The sequence below is a fragment of the Carcharodon carcharias genome, chromosome 3 (genome assembly GCF_017639515.1).
Source record: "Carcharodon carcharias isolate sCarCar2 chromosome 3, sCarCar2.pri, whole genome shotgun sequence".
Lineage (NCBI taxonomy): Eukaryota > Metazoa > Chordata > Chondrichthyes > Lamniformes > Lamnidae > Carcharodon > Carcharodon carcharias.
Window position 1 is genome coordinate 38,614,714 of NC_054469.1, and position 24,372 is coordinate 38,639,085.

Genomic DNA, 24,372 nt, shown 5'->3' on the forward strand with positions numbered 1-24,372 from the left:
AAGATCCTCCACCTCCACAAGGCTATGGGCCAAGTGCTGGTAAATGGGATTAGGTAGGTAGGTCAGGTGTTTCTCACGTGTTGATGCGGACTCGATGGGCCAAAGGGCATCTTCTGCACTGTGAGATTCTGCAAACAGTTGTTGTCCCAAGGTTCTAAGTGTCTCACCACCACTACCAAAATTCGCTGGTTCCACCGCCATTAGCTTTAACTGAGTTATGGGACCTTACCTGGAACGACTAGAACAAGGACTGGGATGACGCCCCCCCCGATGTCTCAAGTCACATTGCTACCCTATGCCCAAATACCTGCTTAAAATGCTCTAGCAAGCCATTTCAAAGTAGAGGGTAAAGCCTTAGCTCCTCTGACTGGATGGTAAAGTTATAACTTGACAGTAATTAACCAAACAGATCAATTCCTGGTTATTCATCTGAATCAAGACAGAAATTGGGCACAATTAACGTCTAGAGCCTTGACCTTAGGAGAATAAAGAACATAAGCAAGCATTTCTAATCACAGTCCCTTGACATAACACATGCAGAATTGAGATAGGTGGTGAACTGGGTTTGGCTTTCACATTTGATGAATACATGATTGGTCATGTCTGCATTCAGATGTACCAGCCAGAACTTTGCTGGAGCTTCTAGCCAGTCATTGCTACCCCTCCACCTACAGTCAGCCCTCATTCTCCAACTTGTACTATCTTCAGGATCTTTTTGTTTATGGATTTAAAATCTGTAAGCTTCCAACAGGTTCTGGGGAGGAGAAAATTCTTAAGCTTGCAGGCTTTTTTCTTAAAAATAGGGGTGACACAATTGGTTTGGGTATATCCACTCATGTATTTGTCCACAATGTTAGATGTCTAAGCATGAAATATCCATCACTAATGTGATTTCTGGCAATTTAAGATATTTCATGAAAGCTTTATATGCACAATTTATACAGCACTTTTGAGATATTGAAAGTTTGTTGTTTTAGCAAGATTATGGGGAAAATCTGCAATAGTAGAGATGACTTGAACATTAGATAAATTTTATATCAAAGCAAAATTCAGAAAAATTACAACTCAGGACTCACCGAGACAAACAGAACTCCAGTGTCTTTTTCAGCAGCTCTCGAAGGTCTTCTTGACCAACTGTCTCTTGTTCCAATAGTGTCTGATCTCCTCCTTAAAAAAAACCCAAAAGAACAGTTTCTCCAGGAAAATGCACTTGCACACATCATCAGACTTTAAATTAGTCTAATGCAGTGCAACTCATTAATCTCTCCCATCCAGGTTCATTGTTCAGCTTTCACTGACAGCAAACAGGTAAATTACAGGAGTGCAGGATCCAATGTTACAAAGCAAATTTACAAATTAAAATCCTACCAGGAGGGGCAATCCAATACAGCAACTAGTCTGTGCAAAAGTCTGCCAGTTACAAGTTGCATTAGGATGGAATTTTACTACATATTTAACTTCAAAGGCTAATAAAAACTTAAAATGTCTCGAAGGAAATTAAAGGAAAAAGTCTGAACGGAAGTAACAGAAAACTATAACATTTAAATATGGTGAAACAATTGAATAAATAACAAGTACTAACTCACTAGGGAATAGGGCATGACACCCCAGACTACTGCTTGCACAATTATGTTGAATTCTGTCGTTTTTAGGGAAAAATAAAAGAAACAGACAGACTGCTGTGGATTAAACTTCAAATATGTTCCCATGTATGACACAGCATTATTCATCAAGATGAAAGCCTACAAAAAAAACTTTTCAAACAGCAGTACACATTTGAGATACAAATCGAGAACTGAAAAACTCAACCAAAAAGCTTGCCCCAGCAAAATATTTGAAGTTAATCAGAATAGTGCCCCCTAACATTTGAATTAATTATCTCAGGTTAATTAAGTGAAGTGTGCAAGTGTTGAAGGGCAAGAAGTTGCACCAACAATTCGAGACGACGTGCAATGGTTGAAATCAGCAATACATCCATGCACACGCAATGACATCATACTATTTATGGCGCCAAGCTGTCTTTTCAAAAGGTTAATTTAGATTGTAACCTGGAAAGAAGAAACTTAAGCATAACCATGTCGTGTAAGTAATCGCCATATGGTATATGTTACCAAGGAGAGCATTGAGGCCAGTGTGCTCCATGCATTCCTTTTGCTGTTCATTTTAGTTTGAAGTGAACATAAACTGAGACATGCTAGCCAAATCAGAAATCCACTGCCCATTAAAATTGGCAAACATCACAATTAAAGACAGATGATGGTTATTCCAACTGGCCCTGTATATTATGAGAAATGCAAACAATGTAGTATGCTGCATGCTTTTGTAAAATGCGCCCAACCCTTGCTAATTAAACTGCAATACTCTTTTTTTTACCTGCCTGTCTGGTTCCATGCATCGTCTCATATTCTGAGTAGAAAGAGTCAGAGCACTGGAGTGTTACAGTATCCAGATCTGGTTGTTCAGCAGAAGGAACCGTCAGGGAGGACTCCTGTGATGGACTTTGAAATGACTTGCCAGCATCACCATTGGTCTCAAATCCTGTCAAAAACAGAATAAAAGATTAAAAAAAACCCCTTCCTTTATCACCTTCATCAGATTAGAACACTAAATTCCTTCTTTACCACCACACCCTCCTCCCCCACACCCCAAAATGTTTGGCATTTTAATGGGCAGTGGAATTCTATGATTTGGCTAGCATTTCTCAGTTAATATAAAAGCAAAACGCTGCGGATGCTGGAAATCCGAAACAAAAACAAAAATACCTGGAAAAACTCAGCAGGTCTGGCAGCATCTGCGGAGAGGAACACAGTTAATGTCTCGAGTCCGAATGACCCTTCAACAGGACTAAGTAAAAATAGAAGAGGTGAAATATAAGCTGGTTTAAGGGTGGGTGGGACAGGTAGAGCTGGATAGAGGGCCAGTGATAGGTGGAGATAACCAAAAGATGTCACAGACAAAAGGACAAAGAGGTGTTGAAGGTGGTGATATTATCTGAGGAATGTGCTAATTAAGGGTAGAAAGCAGGACAAGCAAGGTACAGAGAGGTGTGTGTGTGGGGGGGCGGAGAGATAGAGAGACAGAGAGGTGGAGGGGGTTGGTGTGGTTGTAGCGACAAACAAGCAGTGATAGAAGCAGATCATCAAAAGATGTCAACAACAATAGTACAATAGAACACATAGGTGTTAAAGTTAAAGTTGGTGATATTATCTAAACGAATGTGCTAATTAAGAATGGATGGTAGGGCACTCAAGGTATAGCTCTAGTGGGTTTTTTTTTATTTTATATAATGGAAATAGGTGGGAAAAGGAAAATCTTTATAATTTATTGGGAAAAAAAAGAAGGGGGAAACAGAAAGGGGGTGGGGATGGGGGAGGGGACTCACGACCTAAAGTTGTTGAATTCAATATTCAGTCCGGAAGGCTGTAAAGTCCCTAGTCGGAAGATGAGGTGTTGTTCCTCCAGTTTGCGTTGGGCTTCACTGGAACAATGCAGCAAGCCAAGGACAGACATGTGGGCAAGAGAGCAGGGTGGAGTGTTAAAATGGCAAGCGACAGGGAGGTTTGGGTCATTCTTGCGGACAGACCGCAGGTGTTCTGCAAAGCGGTCGCCCAGTTTACGTTTGGTCTCTCCAATGTAGAGGAGACCACATTGGGAGCAACGAATGCAGTAGACTAAGTTGGGGGAAATGCAAGTGAAATGCTGCTTCACTTGAAAGGAGTGTTTGGGTCCTTGGACGGTGAGGAGAGAGGAAGTGAAGGGGCAGGTGTTGCATCTTTTGCGTGGGCAAGGGGTTGTGCCATAGGAGGGGGTTGAGGAGTAGGGGGTGATGGAGGAGTGGACCAGGGTGTCCCGGAGGGAGCGATCCCTACGGAATGCCGATAAGGGGGGTGAAGGGAAGATGTGTTTGGTAGTGGCATCATGCTGGAGTTGGCGGAAATGGCGGAGGATGATCCTTTGAATGCGGAGGCTGGTGGGGTGATAAGTGAGGACAAGGGGGACCCTATCATGTTTCTGGGAGGGAGGAGAAGGAGTGAGGGCAGATGCGCGGGAGATGGGCCGGACACGGTTGAGGGCCCTGTCAACGACCGTGGGTGGAAAACCTCGGTTAAGGAAGAAGGAGGACATGTCAGAGGAACTGTTTTTGAATGTAGCATCATCGGAACAGATGCGACGGAGGCGAAGGAACTGAGAGAATGGGATGGAGTCCTTACAGGAAGTGGGGTGTGAGGAGCTGTAGTCGAGATAGCTGTGGGTGTCGGTGGGTTTGTAATGGATATTGGTGGACAGTCTATCACCAGAGATTGAGACAGAGAGGTCAAGGAAGGGAAGGGAAGTGTCAGAGATGCCACTACCAAACACATCTTCCCTTCACCCCCCTTATCGGCATTCCGTAGGGATCGCTCCCTCCGGGACACCCTGGTCCACTCCTCCATCACCCCCTACTCCTCAACCCCCTCCTATGGCACAACCCCTTGCCCACGCAAAAGATGCAACACCTGCCCCTTCACTTCCTCTCTCCTCACCGTCCAAGGACCCAAACACTCCTTTCAAGTGAAGCAGCATTTCACTTGCATTTCCCCCAACTTAGTCTACTGCATTCGTTGCTCCCAATGTGGTCTCCTCTACATTGGAGAGACCAAACGTAAACTGGGCGACCGCTTTGCAGAACACCTGCGGTCTGTCCGCAAGAATGACCCAAACCTCCCTGTCGCTTGCCATTTTAACACTCCACCCTGCTCTCTTGCCCACATGTCTGTCCTTGGCTTGCTGCATTGTTCCAGTGAAGCCCAACGCAAACTGGAGGAACAACACCTCATCTTCCGACTAGGGACTTTACAGCCTTCCGGACTGAATATTGAATTCAACAACTTTAGGTCGTGAGTCCCCTCCCCCATCCCCACCCCCTTTCTGTTTCCCCCTTCTTTTTTTTCCCAATAAATTATAAAGATTTTCCTTTTCCACCTATTTCCATTATATAAAATTAAAAAAAAAACCCACTAGAGCTATACCTTGAGTGCCCTACCATCCATTCTTAATTAGCACATTCGTTTAGATAATATCACCAACTTTAACTTTAACACCTATGTGTTCTATTGTACTATTGTTGTTGACATCTTTTGATGATCTGCTTCTATCACTGCTTGTTTGTCGCTACAACCACACCAACCCCCTCCACCTCTCTGTCTCTCTATCTCTCCGCCCCCCCACACACACACCTTAAACCAGCTTATATTTCAGCTCTTTCCTGGACTCGAACTCAAGTTCTGTCGAAGGGTCATGAGGACTCGAAACGTCAACTCTTTTCTTCTCCGCCGATGCTGCCAGACCTGCTGAGTTTTTCCAGGTAATTCTGTTTTTGTTTTGGATTTCCAGCATCCGCAGTTTTTTTGTTTTTATCTAAGGTACAGAGAGCCCTAGTGGGGGTGGGGTGAAGGAATCAAAAAAGGCTAAAAGGTAGAAATAAAACAATGGGAAGGAAAAATAATGGAAATAGGTGGGAAAAGAAAAATCTATATAAATTTTTGGGAAAAAAAGGGGGGGATTGGAAAGGGGGTGGGGACGGAGGAGAGAGTTCACAATCTATAATTGTTGAACTCAATATTCAGTCCGGAAGGCTGCAAAGTGCCTAGTCGGAAGATGAGGTGCTGTTCCTCCAGTTTGCGTTGAGGTGTTCTGCAAAGTGGTCACCCAGTCTGCATTTGGTCTCTCCAATGTAGAGGAAACTGCATTGGGAGCAACGAATGCAGTAGACTAAATTGAGGGAAGTGCAAGTGAAATGCTGCTTCACTTGAAAGGAGTGTTTGGGTCCTTGGATGGTGAGGATAGGGGAAGTAAAGGGACAGGTGTTGCACCTTCTGCGTTTGCATGGGAAGGTGCCGTGGGAAGGGGTTGAGGTGTAGGGGGTGATGGAGGAGTGGACCAGGGTGTCCTGGAGGGAACAATCCCTACGGAATGCTGCCCGGGCGGTGGGGGGGGTGAAGCCTACCGACTCCCACAGCTACCTTGACTACAACTCCTCACACCCCGCTTCCTGTAAGGACTCCATCCCATTCTCTCGGTTCCTTCGCCTCCGTCGCATCTGTTCTGATGATGCCATTTTCAAGAACAGTTCCTGTGACATGTCTTCCTTCTTCCTTAACTGAGGTTTTCCACCCACGGTGGTTGACAGGGCCCTCAATCGTGTCCGGCCCATCTCCCGCGCATCTGCCCTCACACCTTCCTCTCCCTCCCAGAAACATGATAGGGTCCCCCTTGTCCTCACTTATCACCCCACCAGCCTCCGCATTCAAAGGATCATCCTCTGCCATTTCCGCCAACTCCAGCATCGCGCACACACGCACACACGCACACACAACTATGTCCCTCAGTTTCAGTTTCCCCCACAAGAGGAAACATCCTCCCAATATCTATCCTATCAAATCCCCTCAGGATATAGTTTAGTAAGGTCATCTCTCATTCTTTTAAACTCCAATGGGTAATCTGTTCAACTTTTCCTCATAAGACAACCCGTTCACCCCAGAAATGAGTCCAGTGAACCTTCTCTGAACTGCATCCAAATCAGTACTGGCACGACTAAATTTCTCATGCAGCACCATACATTCACATGGCCAGCTGACAACATTTTTAGAAGTAAGTACAACAACTAACTTCTGCTTTGTCATGCATTCATGAATGAGTTGGAAATGTCAAAACTATTCTCCTTGGTCTCCACCAGAAACTCAGTTCCTTAGTTTACAAAACCATAAGGCGTAGGAGCAGAAGTAGGCCATTCGGCCCATCAAGTCTGTTCCGCCAATCAATGATCAGATTATCCTCAACGCCACTTTCCTGCCTTTCCCCCATAACGCTTGATTCCTTTACTCATTAAAAATCTGTCTCTCTCAACCTTGAATATACTTAATGACCCGGCCTCTACTGTCCTCTGCGGTAAAGAATTCCACAGATTCACTACCCTCAGAAGAAATTCCTCCTCGTCCCTGTCTTAAATGGGCGACCACTTACTCTGAGATTATGCCCTCTGGTCCTAGACTCTCTTACAAGGGGAAGCAACCTCCCAGGATCGACCCTGTCAAGCCCCCTAAGAATCTTTTCTGTTTCAATAAGGTCACCTCTCATTCTTTTAAGCTCCAGCGAGTATAGGGCCAACCTACTCAACCTCTCCTCATTAGAAAACCCCTCCATACCTGGGATCAGCCTAGTGAACCTTCTCTGGGCTGCCTCCAATGCAAGTATATCTTTCCTTGGATATGTGGACCAAAACTATTCACAGTACTCTGTGATCTAATTAGTGCCTTGTATAGTTTCAGCAAAGCTTCCCTATTTTTATACTCCGTTCCCTTTGAAATAAAGACCAACATTCCGTTTGCTTTCCATTTTACCTGTTGAACTTGTATGCTAGTTTTTTGATTCATGCACAAAGACCCAAGTCCCTCTGTGCTGCAGATTTCTGCAATCTTTCTCCATTTAAATATTCAGCTCTTATATTCTTCCTGCCAAAGTGCATAACCGCAAATTTTCCCACATTGTATTCCATCTGCCAAGTTTTTCCCCACTCACTCAATCTGTCTATATTCCTCTGCAGACTGTGTCATCCCCACCACTTGTCTTCCCACCTATTTTTGTGTCATCCGCAAATTTGGTGATAGTACATTCACTTCCCTCATCCAAGTCATTAATATATACTGTAAATAATTCCGGCCCCAGCACTGGTCCCTGTGGCACCACACGATACCATCCTGAAATGCCCCCCATATCCCAACTCTTGTCTTCTATTAGTTAGCCAATCCTCTATCCATGCTAATAAATTTCCCCGGCATGATTTCCCCTTCCTGAAGCCATACTGAGTCTGCTCAATTATATTGTGTATTTCTAAATGCTCTGCTTTTATGTCCTTTATAACAGACTCTAACATCTTCCCAACGATGGATGTTAAGCTAACTGGCCTATAGTTACCTTTTTTTGTCTCCCTCCTTTTTTGAATAAGGATGTTACATTGGATTGGCAGTTTTCCAATCCTCTGGGGCTTTTCATAATCTAAGGGTTCTTCGCAGATTACTGCCAGTGCGTCCACTATCTCTGTAGCTACTTCCTTTAATATCCTAGGGTGCAACCCATTAGGTCCAGGGGACTTATCTGCCTTTAACCCCATTAGTTTTCTTAATACTTTTACTCTACTGGTGGTTATTGTATTTATTTCCTCCCCCCACCCCCACTTTTGCCCCTTGATTATTTAGTATTTTTGGAATGCTTTTAGTGTCTTCCACCGTACAGACTGACACAACGTATTTATTCCACTCCTCTGCCATTTCCTGGTTCCCATTATTATTTCCCTAGCCTCATTCTCTAAGGGGCCTATGTTCACTTTGGCCCCTCTCTTCCTTTTTATATATTTAAAGAAGCTCATACTGTCAGTTTTTATATTACTTGCTAGTTTACCCTCAGTTATTTTCTCCCTCCATTTTTTTTGGTCATCTTTGTTGGTTTCTAAAGCTTCCCAATCCTCTGGCTTACCACTAATCTTTGCCACATAGTATGTTTTTTTCTTTCAATTTGATACTATCCTTAACTTCCTCGGTTAATCATGTTTGATTTATCCCCTTTCTAAAATCCTTCTTCCACACTGGGATATATCTTTGCTGAAAGATGAACTATTTTCTTAAATGTCTGCCATTTTTCATCAACTGTCTTTTCTGCTAAACTCCTTTCCCAGTCCACTCCAGCCAACTCTGCCGTCATTCCTTTGTAATTACCCTTATTTAAGTTTAGCACAGCTGTTTCTGACCCAAGTTTCTCACTCTCAAACTGAGTGCTAAATTCAACCATGTTATGGTCACTGTTTCCCAGGGTCCTTTTATTCTGAGATCATTTATTAAACCTGCCTATTAAACATATTACCAGATCAAAAATAGTCCGATCCCTGGTTGGATCCACAACATATTGTTCTAGGAAACTGTCCCGAATACACTCTACGAATAGTTGCTCGTGGCTACCTCTGCCAATTTGAAATAGCCCAATCTACATGATGATTAAAGTCACCAATGCCACTCCCGATTTGTTCTCTGTACCACAGTGTAGCTGTTAGGGGGCCCAGTATCTTCTCCCTTTCATTTCCTCTTGTTATTTCTTACCTCCTCCTATATGGATTCTACATCTTCCCATCCATGGTCATTTCTTGCTATCGTACTTATTCCATCTCTTACTAACAAAGCTACCCCACCACCCTTTCCTTCCTGCCTGTCCTTTTTAAAAGTCAGATACCCCTGAATATTTAGTTCCCAGCTTTGATCTCCTTGGAACCATGTCTCCGTAATGGCTATACGATCATACCCATTAACCTCTATTTGTGCCGTTAATTCATTTATTTTGTTCCAAAAACTACGTGCATTTAAGTAAAGAGCCAGTAATTTTGCCTTTTTACCATTCCCCGCGCATCCCCCCCCCACCGACCCTATTTGCTGCTTTTTTCATGTTTGTACACTCTGTCCCTTCCTGTCTGGGTATCATTACCTAAATAGCTGCCCTGCAATTCTGCCATATCCTTTTGCTTTGTTAGCCTATGTATCCCCTCTCCAGAACCACTATCCCCAGCCCCCCTACCCCCTCCATTTAGTTTAAAGCCCTCCCTACAGTCCTAGTTATTCAATTCACCAGGACACTGGTGCCAGCACATTTCAAGTGAAACCGTCCAACCAGAACAGCACCCTTCTACCCCAGTATTCATATGCCAGTGCCCCATGAACTGAAACCCATTCCTCCCACAACACTCTTTGAGCTGACTCAGTGGCAAAGGAAGAGGGATAGAGGGGGAGCCAGGCTGGTCGCAGGTATGGTATCCATTTTGACTGAGCTGCTGACCCCAAATGTGCCATCACCAACTATATATTCACCTCTATGTTCTTGCCTCAAAACTCCTTCTGCCAAAATCTTCATTTAAACCTTTGTTGCTTCGAGATTCAACTTTCCAATGCTTTCCTGGCTCAATGACAAATTTAGTGGGCACAGCAGACTAATTCCTGTAGTACGATAGATTGGATGTGCAGAGATTCGTATTGTAAAATCCAGGCTTACCTTGCAGTTTGGAGCAGGCTGCACATATACAAATCAGCATCAAGTTCTTTGAGCCAACAGGCCCAGCACACCACGTAAAGCAAAAAGGGAAAACAACTTTAAAACTTGAATCATGTTTTCTATGGCGCTCCAGTCCCAGTCACAGAGTCCCAGGCTGGGAACAGGGAGAGGACCCAGTTAAATTTAAAAGCAGGAAAAATGCTGTAGTTAGCAGAGTAAATGAAGAGGGCTCAGGAGAAGCCCTGGCAAATGAACAGGGCAGAAGTCTGGTGACTCCACCTCCATGCTGTGGGATGCCAAGGTGAAGGCACCCCTTTGGAGTAATAGTGTTCTCCTTGGAATGGCCAAAGAGTTGAAGTTGTGCTTGTGAGTTGGTACTTGAATGCCGATCCAGGAATCCACGGGAATGGAATCTCAGGAGATGAGATTGAAACCCTGCGAGGTGAGCCATCGTTGAGTCCACCTGAGTTGGAGCGACTTGGAGACAGAATTCCAAGGTGAGATCTAAGGTGAAGACTGTAACCCCTCATCTGAGTGTGTTTCAATGAGATTGGTTGATTCTGTTTACTGACGTCTGGGTGGGTTGCTGTGAGATCAGTGAACTCTTTTGGTCAGGTTTGCCACTTATGCAGTGTAGTGTGTTCGACCACTGTTTGCCTGTTAATTCATATGTACTTCATATTAATCCTTAATGTTCGAGTACAAGATAGATATTGTATATTGTTTCATCTTTTGGACTTTGCATAGTGAAAGTTTCATTTTTGTTTGTTCAAAACCCATGGAATTTTGTGGCTTTATTCTATTAGCGACAGTCTTGATTCTCAAACTTTGTTGACTTTAGGTGCAGGTGTAGACTATAAGATCCTCCAGGCATATTCCAATATTTAATATAGTCATGGCTGATAATCTATATCAGCTATATGTTCCTGCCCTCTGCCCACATTGCTGAGTCTCAGGCTTGAATATACTTAATGACCGAGCACCAAAACCCTCCTGGGGAAGAGAATTCCAAAGATTTTTCACAACCTTGAGTGAAAAACGCTCTCATCTTGGTTCTAAATGGCTGACCCCTTTGCGTGAGACAATGACCCCCATTTCTAATTTGTTCAGCCAGGAAACACCACCTCTCAGCATCTAACCTGTCAAGCTCCCTCAGAATTTTGTGTTTTAATGAGACCCACCCCTCGTTCTTCTGAACTCGAGATCATAGGTTCATTCCACTCAATCACTCCTAGTAGGACAGTTTTCTCATCCCAAGAATCAATGTTGTGAATCTTCGTTGCAGCCCCTCAAGGCAAGTATATTCTTAAAACAGAGAGGGTTAAAGGGAGATTTAAGAGCGGTACTCAGCATTGAGACCTTAGTAATACCATAAGACGTAGGAGCAGTAGGCCATTCAGCCCATCGAGTCTACTCCAACATTCATCGAGATCATGGCTGATCTGATAATCCTCAACTCCACTTTTCTGCTTTTTTCCATAACCCTTGATTCCCCTACTGATTAAAAATCTGTCTCTCTTAGCCTTGAATATAAGTAACAATCCAGCCTCTACAGCCCTCTGCGGAAACAAATTCCACAGATTCACAACCCTCAAAAGAAATTCCTCCTCATCTATCTTAAATGGGCAACCCCTAACTCTGAGATTATGCCCTCTGGGTGCTAGACTCTCCCACAAGGGAGAAATAACCTCTCAGCATCTACCCTGGCAAGTCCCCTAAGAATCTTACATGTTTCAATAAGGTCGCTTCGCATTCTTCTAAACTCCGATGAGTACAGGACCAACCTAAATCAACCTCTCCTCATAAGAAAATCCCTCCATAACTGGGATTAACCTAGCGAACCTTCTCTGGGCTGCCTCCAACGGCAGCATATCTTTCCTTAGATACGTGGACCAAAACTGATCACAGTATTCTAGGTGTGGTCTAGCTTGTGCCTTGTATAGTTTTAGCAAGATTTCCTTATTTTCATACTCCATTCCCTTTGAAATAAAGGCCAACATTCCATTTGCCTTCCCTATTATCTGTTGAACTCGTATGCTAGCTTTTTGGAATTCATGCACGAAGATTCCCAAATCCCTCTGAGCTGCAGCTTTCTGCAGTCTTTCGCCATTTAAATAATATTCAGCTCTTATATTCTTCCTGCCAAAGTGCATAACCTCACATTTTCCCACATTATATTCCATCTGCTAAGTTTTTGCCTACTCACTTAACCTGTCTAAATCCTTCTGTAGGCTCTTTGTGTCATCCTCACCACTTGACTTCCCACTTATTTTTGTGTCATCTGCAAGCTTGGCAATAGTACACTCACTTCCCTCATCTAAGTCATTAATATATATTGTAAATCATTGTGTCTCCAGTACTAATCCCTGTGGCACACCGCTAGTTACAGGTTGCCATCCTGAAAATGCCCCCCTTATCCCAACTCTTTGACTTCTATTAGTTAGCCAATCCTCTATCCATGTTAGTATGCTAACCCCAACACCATGGGGGGCTCTTATCTTATTAAGTAGCTGTGTGGTACCTTATCAAACGCCTTTTGGAAATCCAAATATATCACATCTATTGGTCCCCTTTTATCGATCTTCCTTGTTACTTCCACAAAGAATCCAAATAAGTTTGTCAGGCATGATTTTCCCTTCATGAAGCTATGCTGACTCTGCTTGATTATATTATGCATTTCTAAATGCTTTGCTATTACATCCTTTATAACAGACTAACTTTTTCCCAATAACGATGTTAAGCTAACTGGCCTAGCTGCACGTTTTTTGTCTCTCTTCCTTTTTGAATATATTACATTGGCAGCTTTCCAATCCTCTGGAACTTATCCAGAATCGAAGGATTCTTGGAAGACTGCTACTGGTGCATCCACTATCTCTGTAGCTTTAATATCCTAGGATGCAATCCATCAGGTCCAGGAGTGTTAGAAGTGTAGACAGGGACAAAGATTCCTCCCTCGGCAAGAGGGTTGGTAACCAGAGGAAACAGATTTAACCTAATTGGCAAAGCAGCCAGAGGGGAGATGAGAATTTTGATTAGGCAGTAAGTTATTTATTATCTATGAAGTATAATGTGGGTAAATATGAACTTGTTCACTTTGGCAGCAAGTAAGAAAAATCAGTATACCATTTAAATGGAGAAAGTTTGCAGAACTCGGTGGTACAAAGGGAGCTAGGTGTCCTAGTACATGAATCATACCAATTTAATATGCTGGTACAGCAAGCGATCAGGAAGGCAAATGGAATGTTGTTTATTGCAAGGGAAATGGAATATAATGGAAGTTTTACTGCAGCTGTACAGACCATTGGTGACACCACATCTGGAGGACTCTGTGCAGTTTTAGACTTATATTTAAAAAATGGTGGAGATGTAGAGATCAAGTAGGTGACCAAAAGCTTTGCCAAAGAGATAGGTCTTAGGATGACAGAGGGGGGTTTAGGATGGGCAAATTCAGAAAAAGAAACAAAATTTGGAAATTCAGGTCAGATAGCATCAGTGAAGAGAGAACTGTTAACCTCTCAGATCAATGACCTTTCATTAGAACAAGTTTCTGATGAAAGGTCATTGACCTGAAACGTTAACTGTTCCTCAGTTCACAGATGACCTGCTCAGTATTCCAGCTTTGTGCTTTTATTTCAAATTTTCAGCAACGACAGTATTTTGATTTTGTTTTAGGGAATTCCAGAGCTTGGGGCATAGTTGCCAGTGGTAAAAAAAAGTCGGTATGCTCAAGAAGCCAGAATTGAAGCCGAGAGATCTTGCTGTGATGTGGAGCTAGGAGGAAGTTAGAGATGGGAGGGATGAGGCCATGGAGGGATTAGAAATTCAGGACACAAATTTTAAAGTCAAGACATTACAGGGCCAAGAGCCAATGTAAGTCAGCAAGGCACAAGCGAAAGAAACCTGATGGAAATTAAGGTACAAGCAGAGTTTTGGAACAGCCTTTAAATACACAAGGTAGAAGGTACGTGGTCATCCATGGAAAAGTGTGAAGTTGAGTCTGGGAGCAATGAAGATTTAGATGAGGGTTTCAGCAGAACAAGTCTTGAGGCAAAGGTGAGTATCGAGGTTGAATAGATAGTTGGTGATGGCACAGTTGGGGTCAGCAAGGCAGAGTCAAAAAGGATTCCATGGATGCAAACAGTCTGGCACCCCCTCTATCCCTCTTCCTGGTCACTGAATCAGTAAGAAGGTTGTATTGGAGAAATTAATGGGACTGAAAGTTGATAAGTACCCAGGACCTGATATTCTGCATCTCAGAATGTTGAGAAGTTGCTATAGAGATAGCGAATGCATTGGTGATCATTTTCCAAAATTCGATAGATTCTGGAATGGTTCCTGAAGCATGAAAGGGAGCAAATGTCACCCCACTATTTAAGGGGGGGAAAAGAGAGAAGTGGGGAACTACAGACCTGTTAGCCTTACATCAGTAGGACGGAAAATGCTAGAATCTATAATGTGATAAATGGATACATGTATAATCATGATCTGATTGGACATAGCATGGATTAACGAATGGGAAATCATGTTCGACAAACTTGGAGTTTTTTGAAGATGTTACGAACAAAATTGATAAAAGGATTCGATGGACATGGTATACTTGGATTTTCAGAAGGCTTGTGATAAAGTCCCCTGCAGGAGGTTGATTAGCAAAATAAAAGCACATGGGATAGGAGGCAATATACTGGCATGGATTAAGGGTTGGCTAACAGGCAGACAACAGTAGGAATAACAGGTCATTCTCGCATTGGCAGGCTGTGACCAGTGGAGTACCACAAGGATCAGTACTTGGGGCCCCAACTATTCACAATATATATCAATGATTTAGATGTGGGGGCAAAATGTAATATTTCCAAATTTGTGGATGGTACAAAGCTAGGCGGGAATGTTTGTTGTAAGGAAGATGTAAAGCAGTTACAGGATTTGAACAGACTTAATGAGTGGGCAAGAACATGGCAGATGGAATATAATGTGGAAAAATATGAGAGGTTATTGACTTTGGCAGAAGGAACAGATGTGCAGAATATTTCCTAAATGGTAAGAGATTAGAAAGTGTAATGTATAAAGGGACCTGAGTGTTCTTGTCCATAAGTCATTGAAAGCTAACATGCAAGTGCAGCAGGCAATTAGGAAAGCTAATGGAATGTTAGCCTTTATTGCAAGAGGATTTGAGTACAGGAGTAGTGAAGTCTTGCTTCAATTGTTTAGAACCTTGATTAGATCGTACCTGGAGTAGTGAGAGAAGTTTTGGTCCCCTTACCTCAGAAAGGATATTATTGCCATAAAGGGAGTACAACAAAGGTTCCCCAGGCTTGTTCCAGGGGTGGCAGGACTGTCTTAAGCAGGGAGATTGGGGAAACTAGGCCTGTATTCTCCAGGGTTTTAAAGAATGAGAGGTGATCTCATTGAAACCTCTCAAACACTTAAAGGAATTGGCAGGGTAGATGCAGGTTTCCCCTGATTGGGGAATCTAGAATCAGGGGCCACCACTTAGGACCGAGATGAGGAGAAATTTCTTTACTCGGAAGCTTGTGAATCTTTGAAATTCTCTATCCCAAAGGGCTGTGGAAGCTCAGTCATTGAGTTTGTTTAAGGTAGAGATTGATAGGTTTCTGATTAACAATAACTTGAAGGGGTTTTGGGATAGTGTGGATAAAAGGCATTGAGTGTTTGATCAACCATGATCGTACTGAGTGGCAGAGTAGGCTTGACAGGCTGAATGGCCTTTTCCTGTTCCCATGTTCCTAAACTAAGGAAGAGAGTTTCTGATGGAGACCAAAGGCATTGGCTTCGGCACTTCCAACTCATCCAATATTGGATGATTGACAAACAGCATGACAAAACAGAGGATAGTTGTAGTTGTTACTTCTAAAACGTTATTAGCTGGTCATGTTAATGTCTAGTGCTGCATTAGAGTTTTATTTATTGTAAATTTAAAATCACCAGAACATTCCATACCTTCTGGGCAAGTATCAGGAGCCCCCAGTTGTTCTTCCCAAGTTTCACAGGCATTGCTTGCAGCAGCATCCAGATTTAGCACATGATTTGCCCAAACTTTGGCATTAGGATTCAGCTCCGAAACCTTGGCTGACTCCTGCCAAAACAAGAAAAGTTCCACTTAAAAACTCAGGCATACCAAATTTTACTAACGCATAAGTTAAAATTCATTCCAGAAACAGTTAAAGTAAACCTACAATCTTGGACGAAGTGTTGCAGCTACAAAATTGTGCACAAAAGTATGAACTTTTGAATTACTCACTACAGTACTCATTTGACATTTTTTTTAAACTAACCACTTACTGACAACTTCCTTAAATCAGTTAGACACGTCACAGGAAAGCAGATAACACACCAAGTGTTAATGGGAGACATGTCCAAAATCTTGGTTTAAGAGATGGCTTTTCGGAATTCAGGGAGGGCATTGCAGAAAGCCTTGCAGATGGAACTCTACAGGGTAGGTCCAAAGCACTCAAGGGTCTATCAAGAACCAGAGACTTACAGCAGATAGGAACAGAATTATCCCAACCATTCCATGCTCCCTCTTTGGTAGGGTGATGCAAATCTAATTCAACTGCACTATTCCTTGCCAGTAATTTCCTCTGCAAATTTTATCTATTCTTCCTTTAAAAGAAGCATCGGTCTCTGCTTCAATCAATCATGTGACAAAGCACCCCATGCTCTAAACTTGTGTAACATACTTTTCTTATTTCTCTACTCATTGATGCTCATCACAGACTCCCAAACGAGAGGAAACACCCTTTCCACCTAACTCCTTTCATCTGCTCTTAAATTTCTCTACTTCAATGGAAATAGTTCCAATATCTCTGAATAAGGGTCAAGACGGACTCAAACATTAACTCTGTCTCTCTCCACAGATGCTGCCAGACCTGAGTTTTTACAGCATTTTGTGTTTTCCAGGTTTCCAGCATCTGCAGTATTTCGCTTTAATCCAATCTCTTAAGTTTCGTCTCAACTTCATTTCTTTACCCTGATATTACCCTATAAAATTAAATTAAGCTATCCAAACCTAAAATTTGCTTTATACAATGAAGCATTGAAAATAACACTAATACATCCAATAAGGAAATCAGGAGAAACTTTATTCAGTGTTGAGGAGTGGAAGGCACTACCTCAAGAGTGTGGAAGGTAACTAACATAGAAGCTGTTTAAGATAAAATTAGAGAAACAGGAGAGAGAAAGGAATAGAACAATATGTCTACAAGGTTAAATAATCTAAGGAAGGAGGAGGCTCATGTAGAATAAACACCTGCATGAAGTGGTTGAACTGATTGGGTTGAATGGCCTGTTTCTGTGCAGTAAATTTAATGTATTATTATTCCCAAGGCAATTAAACTTTACATATCTCTCATACAGCCAGCTTTAACTATAAGTGCACCACTTCCAAGCCCACTCCATTGCAAGAAACACATATTGGGAGATGTGGTCAGGGAAGTAAAGGAGGGAAGGTGGAACAGAGCTTCAAATCTCAGATGCAAAGTCATCTACTACACCCTGCACAGAGTAAAGGAGGGGTGTGGAGAGGGGGTGAAACAGTAATTCCTCGATGTAGTCAACCCAGCTCTGGTACAAGAATAACCAAACTAGTTGCATACGGGATGTGCAAACTTAGGGTGTAAGGCTAATAGTAGTAGGTACAAGAAACAATGAACACAGGTGAGGGAAAAAGTGGCTCTGACAGCTGGAGGGCTAGAAGAGGAAGAGTTGGTAGTTCGAGTTAAAAATCAGTGGAGTTGTGGCAAGAAGAAAAGTCTGATGCCCCCCCAGTAGAGGGCAGCAAACCACAGTTTCACACAAACCTGTATGAATGGTAGTCTATTTTTTATTCTTTAAAGAATTTAAATTCTTTAAGACTGGGCGCTCATTTTCTTTCCAATATTGGATTCCTTACACTTAATCTTGCTTATTTCTGTGGTGCACTTTTACAGGTTGCATTCAAGCTCAGCAAAGCCTCTCCTGCAAATATACAGCACAGTCATTGCTAAACTTTTCAGCCAACACAAGTGGTATGCTTTATTGTAAGCAGAAAATAGACATGTAAATAGATAAGCTCTCAGGTCACAATATACAAACCAAAGCAATTCTGCTTTTGATGTGCTGACAAATTTAAGTTGCAATGTCACACAGCATTTTTTTTTTTGCTATTCACTAAAATTTCAAACAAACTTAAGGATAGTAAACTTTCTATTGACAATAAAAAGTGACTAGTATTACACAGCCAGAAAAATGTGAAGTTTTAGACATGCTCTTGGGCAGTCTCTGATTGTCAAATTTTGCATGTCATGCAAATTGTATCTTTCACTAAGCACAGAAAGCTTAAGAATCAATGACAGCAGACCAAAACAAAATGATTGGGATCCTCACCAAGAACTGATGCACAATAGTTTTCAATCTCACATCGAGACCCAAATCTCTATTCCCTATTCCACTGCAACCATGCACTTGATGGTAATGCAATGGTACATTTGTGAAGGCTTTAGCAAAACCTCTGGTATTCATGAGCATTGTGCTGCTCCAATGAGTTAAGATGGCAACTCAGCACCTTATACAGTTAATTTACACAGGGCGTTTTACAAACTTTACATTTGTCTATTATTCTGTATTGTCCTGGCATGGTCAGCTCACCCATCACTATAGTTTCTAAATTACTGCTCACCTAGGAGCTATGCAGTAAAGCAATTTACATATCTACATACATAAATCAAAAGGTAGTGCAGAGCCCAAGTATAAAGGAATACTGGCATCTATCTTAGGAGTTAGAATTCAGCCACTAGGAAGTGGCACTATGCTTGACCAGAGCATTGTTCAAACCCCATCTGGAATTCAGCATGCAGGCTGTACACAAAAGCTCAGGTATCACATCTTAGCCTTGGAAGTGATGCTGCAGAAATTCACTGGAATGATACCAGAGCTCAAACACTTGAATGAAACGATTGCAATAATTAGTTTGGATTCCCTCCAGTTTAGATGGTTGAAGGTAATCAAGGTACTTAAAATAATGATAAAAAACAGCCATCATAATCCTTTGTCTCAAGGACGATTCTTCCTTGTGGGTGGCTAGTTCAGTGTTGTCATTGAGATGTTAATGTTGGCTATGGGTTTGCAGATGGCTCATGAGGCCTATCTTGGTCTTACAGATACTCCCAAAGGGTTGGCAAGAGGTGGTAGTGGATTGTTGACTTAAGCAGCTGCACTCTTCCGTCTTTCTTGCTGTTGTCTCAGTGGCTGATGACGTTGAGTGGATGGTCTTGACACCATTTTTGTTGGTCATGATTGGGAATCCGTTTCCCCTATGTGTTGTTTGAGAATGTCTTTGAAACATTTCGTTTGAATTGGTTCCGAGGCATAGCCCTGACCTTCAGAAGAAATACCTCTTCAGCAGTGCCCCCTGGCCCACAATTCTCCCAAAAAAAAAGAACAACTTGATTTACAAAATCCTTCGACAAGTTTGAAGTGGTTCTAGGGCCTTGATATGGAATCTGCAAATTGACCAAGCTTCAACACCATAGAAGCACAAGAATCACTGCCTTATTGAGACTTGGGATTTAATGTTGGGTCCAATATCATGATTCTAAAAAATGCAATAATATAACTAACATTGGGTCTGGTGGTGTCTCCCTTCAATGTCAGCTTTTTGGAACAGATAACTTTCCAAGATGTGACAAGCAAGGGACATTGCAATGGATCGCAATCAAAGGTGTTGGATTTGATAAATTTAGTGTTGGGTAGTAGAGGACTTTGGTCTGATATTCAAGGCAAGTCCCATGATCTTGTATTTACCAAAGCTTATATCAACTGTTGTAATACTTCAGATTGAGCACTGACATGTGCCATCCGCACAGCACTGTTCTATTACAGAAACGGTTGTCTTGGTTTTGACCTTCAGCCAGTTGAGGTTGAAAAGTTTACTATCAATGCAATAGTTATAACTACACTCGGGGGCAGCTCGTCAGGGGCAAGTTGCAGTGTTGCTCCAAGAAATATTGCAAATGTTGTTAGAACAACAAAACACCCCTGTTTGATGCCCATTTTGACAGGAAATGGGTCTGTGGTGGAGCCATTGCATTGTATTATTATCTGCATATCGTCATGTTAGAGAAAAGTGATGCTTCTGTACTTAGCTGGACATCTATAATCACTGTAATATCTTCTGAAAAGCAGTTCAATTAAATGAGGCAAATGCAATCAAAGAAAGCATGCTATGAAGATCATGCCAATTGTTCCTCTAGTGGGTTGGGAGCCAGACAGGAACTCTGAAAGGACTTCTTCCACAATTGGCGAGAGACGATTAAGTGACCTACAGGACTTGGCCTACAGTCGTGAGTCATGTAGTTGTTACTGTTTGATTGAAATCATCATAGTGTCTCTAAGTTCACTTAAATTTCCTCATTCTGGCAGTGCTCCAAAAATGGGGTGTGTTTCCGAGGGCTCTTCAACAGGGAAATTGTCAGGACCAGAACCTTGTTTTTACATCTGGCTGACAACAGTTATCATTTTGAAGGTCTGATAATCTTTCAACGAAGTTCTACAGTAGGTGCACATCCACCATAGAGCTCCGAGTAATTCTACAAAGTGCTCTTTGTAGCAAGTATCGACTCTGTCTCTGAAGTATAATGAAATATTGGCATCTAGTGCTTTTTCTTCATTTTCTGATTTTCTTGCCCAAACCATCTTCTGACCTTATTGTTTCTCAATTTTTAAGTTGCTGGTTCTCTGGCCTCAATAACTCTCTCTCTCCAGCTTTGCTGCCTATTTTGGTCTATATTTGCTGAAATATGGGGAGCTACATAAGTAGTCTACAGTGTTTCGCCAATATCTCATTTAAGCCCTGTCATGTCACAACTGGATTTCCTTGTGATCTAACTGGATAGGGTGCATTTTGCACATATCCCAATGTGCATTTCTCTAATCTCTGAAGGCACGATTGAGAAGCACTTGGATAGCCAAGGACAGATATGAATCATTAGGCTATAGTATTTCTTGTCATATTTGGATCTTACTGGTGTTGGTCCATGTGTCCAACACCCATGGATCTCCCTGGCTGTTTTAAAAAAGTCTTGTGTGTCATGCATATCAGTAAGGTGTTGAATTTTCTCAGCCTTCTCTGCCTCCGATTTGTTCTTCAAGTTGTAGGAACAGCTATGGCCCAATTTAATGGCAAGGAGGAGCTATTAGCCTATTCTTATGCTATCATCTCCTGCTCTATTGTTGGAGGCTAACTTGTCAAGTGCTACCTTACCGCATTTCTCAGGAAATACTTATAAAACCTCACCAGCTCTCCTTCACAGCTCATCAAAATCTTCAATGAGGTAATCACATCACTCCACCCATCAATGCTCAGCTCCACCTCCACTCCTTGTATTTTTCTACCAGTGTCACTACAATCAACTTGTCATTATATAAGGTATATTGCTACGTATAAATCATGTTCGAACACAAGCTAATCTCTGCCTTGCTCTTTTTTGATTCAAACACTCAATGTTCCCTTAAAGAAGGAACGATCTTAGACTCAATACCAACCTGGGATCAGCATTCCATATTCCAAAACCCACTGTGCAAATAAATTTGTCCCAACTCCTTACTTTGCAGTATTTTTTCAATTCATGACTCCTCATTACCGAATCCCAAAAAGGAAATATTGCCTGATTCATGCTACTAAAACCTTCATAAATTTAAAAAACTTGGAAACGCATTGAGTTTTTGTTTGTGGAAATAGTCTCAGTATCTAGCCTTTCAACTATATCCGGGTGAATTTCCACAGTATCACTTTCTTGTCCTTTCTTCAATGGAATGTTTCAAATTGCATCATGCCCTCACCAATGTTTTGCACCTGTTAATTTCTTCACTTTTCTACTCAATGCCTTTAATAATGAAGCCTTAACTTTCAGGGAATTACTTTCTATATTACTTGATGGTTCCCCAGTTACTACATAAAATGCTACAGTATGCCGGGGGTGAGACTATGAAAAGGCAAGCAAAGCAAAAGTGAAATGTCCCACACACCACTGTTGGAAAAGTGAAAAAAGAGAGGTAGACAAATTATTAGGGACAGTGTCAACCGTTCCACCACCTAAAACAGAGAAAAAGGATGGCGGAACAGATCATTAACCAAAAGAGTACAATGTGTAAACTTAGGGTCAGCAAAAAAAACAAATGAGTCATGAAGGAAATTAGATGTTTTGATAATGTTCTCTACTCCCCACTCCACATTTCCAGGAGAGAGAAGATTGAGCTAAGTGCTTTAATGGCTATTCAGTATTTTCCCTTGATGTCTGAAATAATGTTGCTTAATGATTCATATCTGGCCTCAGCTATCCAAGTGCTTCTTAATCTTGCCTTCAGAGATTAGAGAAATGCACATTGGGATATGTGCAAAATGCACCATATCCAGTTCGATCACAAGGAAATCCAGTTATGACATGACTTGACTTGACTTAAGATATTGGAAAACACACAGACTACTTATGTAGCACTACCATATTTCAGCAAATACAGACCCAAAATAGGCACTAAAACTGGAGAGAGAGATTTATTGAATCCAGAGAACCAGCAACTGGTAAAAATTGGGAAATGATAAGAAGGTTAGAAGATGGGCTGGGCAGAAAAATCAAAAAATCCACTGATTGGCAAACAAGATTGCTAAAAGGAGGGGGGTGGCGGGTGAAGGGCAATAAGTCATCAAGGGTCAAAACAAAAACAAAATGTAGGTTGAATATTCACTTAAGTTTGCCCATGCCGATACGGCACAAATTATATTTTTTTTTAAATGCCAGTTATTAGTTGAGGGTGGTGCTAATTTGGGCTTTGACTCAACAGTTGTAAGTGGAAATCCTGCCCAATTTTCTTGGCCTTCCAGAGTCCCCCCGGTCATGAAAACTAAACTCAGCAATTCACTGCTTCATTAACCATTATTAATGAACTCAGTATGCACCAGTGGTGAAATCCAAAACTATCCAAAAGAGAAAACAAAAATTGTTGTGACAAAATCTTAACTCAAACTTGAGAAGTTTGAGAAGCCAGTCTTTTTCAAAAGGTTGGTTGCGCTTCAAAATTAAAGAGGAATACAGAAAAAGTACAGCTCCAAACAGATTTAAAAAAAATGAAAAGCTTTAAATGTGGAAATCCTGAACATCAAAACAGAGCAGAAAATAGAGAACTGTCAGTACCTAAACAGACAACACTGGCTGACTTGAGCGTACACCCTAATTACACAAATCTTTGTGCTTTATGCACAGGTTCAGATCTTCAAGCAGTTACTTAAATTTGCTTCAATGCTGCTTGAATACAAGGTAGATCATTTCAGTTGAAGAAAAAAGTCCAATATTTAAAAATTACTAAGTAAATGTGATAGTTCATCTTTCATTTTATTTCTAAAAAGTAAGTTCGATTTATTTCATTGAAAAGGAAATGAGTTTCCCAGACACTGAGTTTAAGATGGAACGACAAGATACCACCTTTATTGCTTCTGAACTTACTGATTGAGGCCTATTTAATTTGTAGGGTAGCTTAGTGGATATGGTCTGGAAAATCAGCCCAGACATTAAAAGATTTAAATTCCACCTTTGCATTAAATAAAATCAGGAGACAAACAGCCACGAAAGGTGCCTCATCTAACCCATGTGCGACTCAAAAATTAAGACAGTCAATTTTCTCTCTCATACAAAAGTTACCATTTTAGCTCAGCCATAAAGGTGTATCAAATAGGGAGCATTTGAAAAATACTCACAGTCTGGTCACATTTGTTGAGCCAATTCCAACAATCAGTGGTTTTGGATACTGAAAAGTGGTATGGATGCACCCCAATAAGGCTTTTGGTGATATCAACATTCTTTGATACAACTGATTGGGCTACATCATTTTGTTGTAGGTCAACCTCTTTAGCAATTCCAGTGAAGCTGGTGTTCCATAAGTAACCCGCACGGCTGTCTACATTTATCTTCAGCTGTTCAGGAAATATGCACTCAGCTACATCTTCAAACATTGTGTCAATTTCTGGATTGATAGTCCATGGTGGCCTTATGCCACTTTCTAAATTGTGATCTATTTTAAGTTCATCTCCAGACAGTTTCGAAATGACTGCCGTCACATCCACACATCTCTCATTGCTTCTACATAGTACATCTGATGAAGATTTCTCTTTTACATCGTTGATTAAGATTCCAGCTAAGATAGGAGGTATTTCATATGGAGGAGTTGATGCATATTGATCTATCTGATCTTCAAGACCATTAACAATAATTTCACATGATTCTGTTGATGTATACAATTCAACAGCCTCTGCCTTTTTTG

General features: G+C 41.6%; 1 protein-coding gene across 3 annotated transcripts in view; it reads right to left on the bottom strand.

Moving 5' to 3' along the window:
• The window catches only part of larp4b (La ribonucleoprotein 4B), a 131,243-nt gene that overhangs the window by 62,973 nt on the left and 43,898 nt on the right, over window positions 1–24,372 (bottom strand). For all 3 annotated transcript variants that reach the window (XM_041184386.1, XM_041184385.1, XM_041184387.1), the window contains exons 3-5: window positions 16,024–16,159; window positions 2,374–2,538; window positions 1,077–1,167 (exon numbers count right to left, since the gene is read on the bottom strand). In XM_041184386.1, coding sequence (XP_041040320.1) covers window positions 1,077–1,167; window positions 2,374–2,538; window positions 16,024–16,159 — 392 coding nt within the window. The remainder of the gene's footprint in view (window positions 1–1,076; window positions 1,168–2,373; window positions 2,539–16,023; window positions 16,160–24,372) is intronic.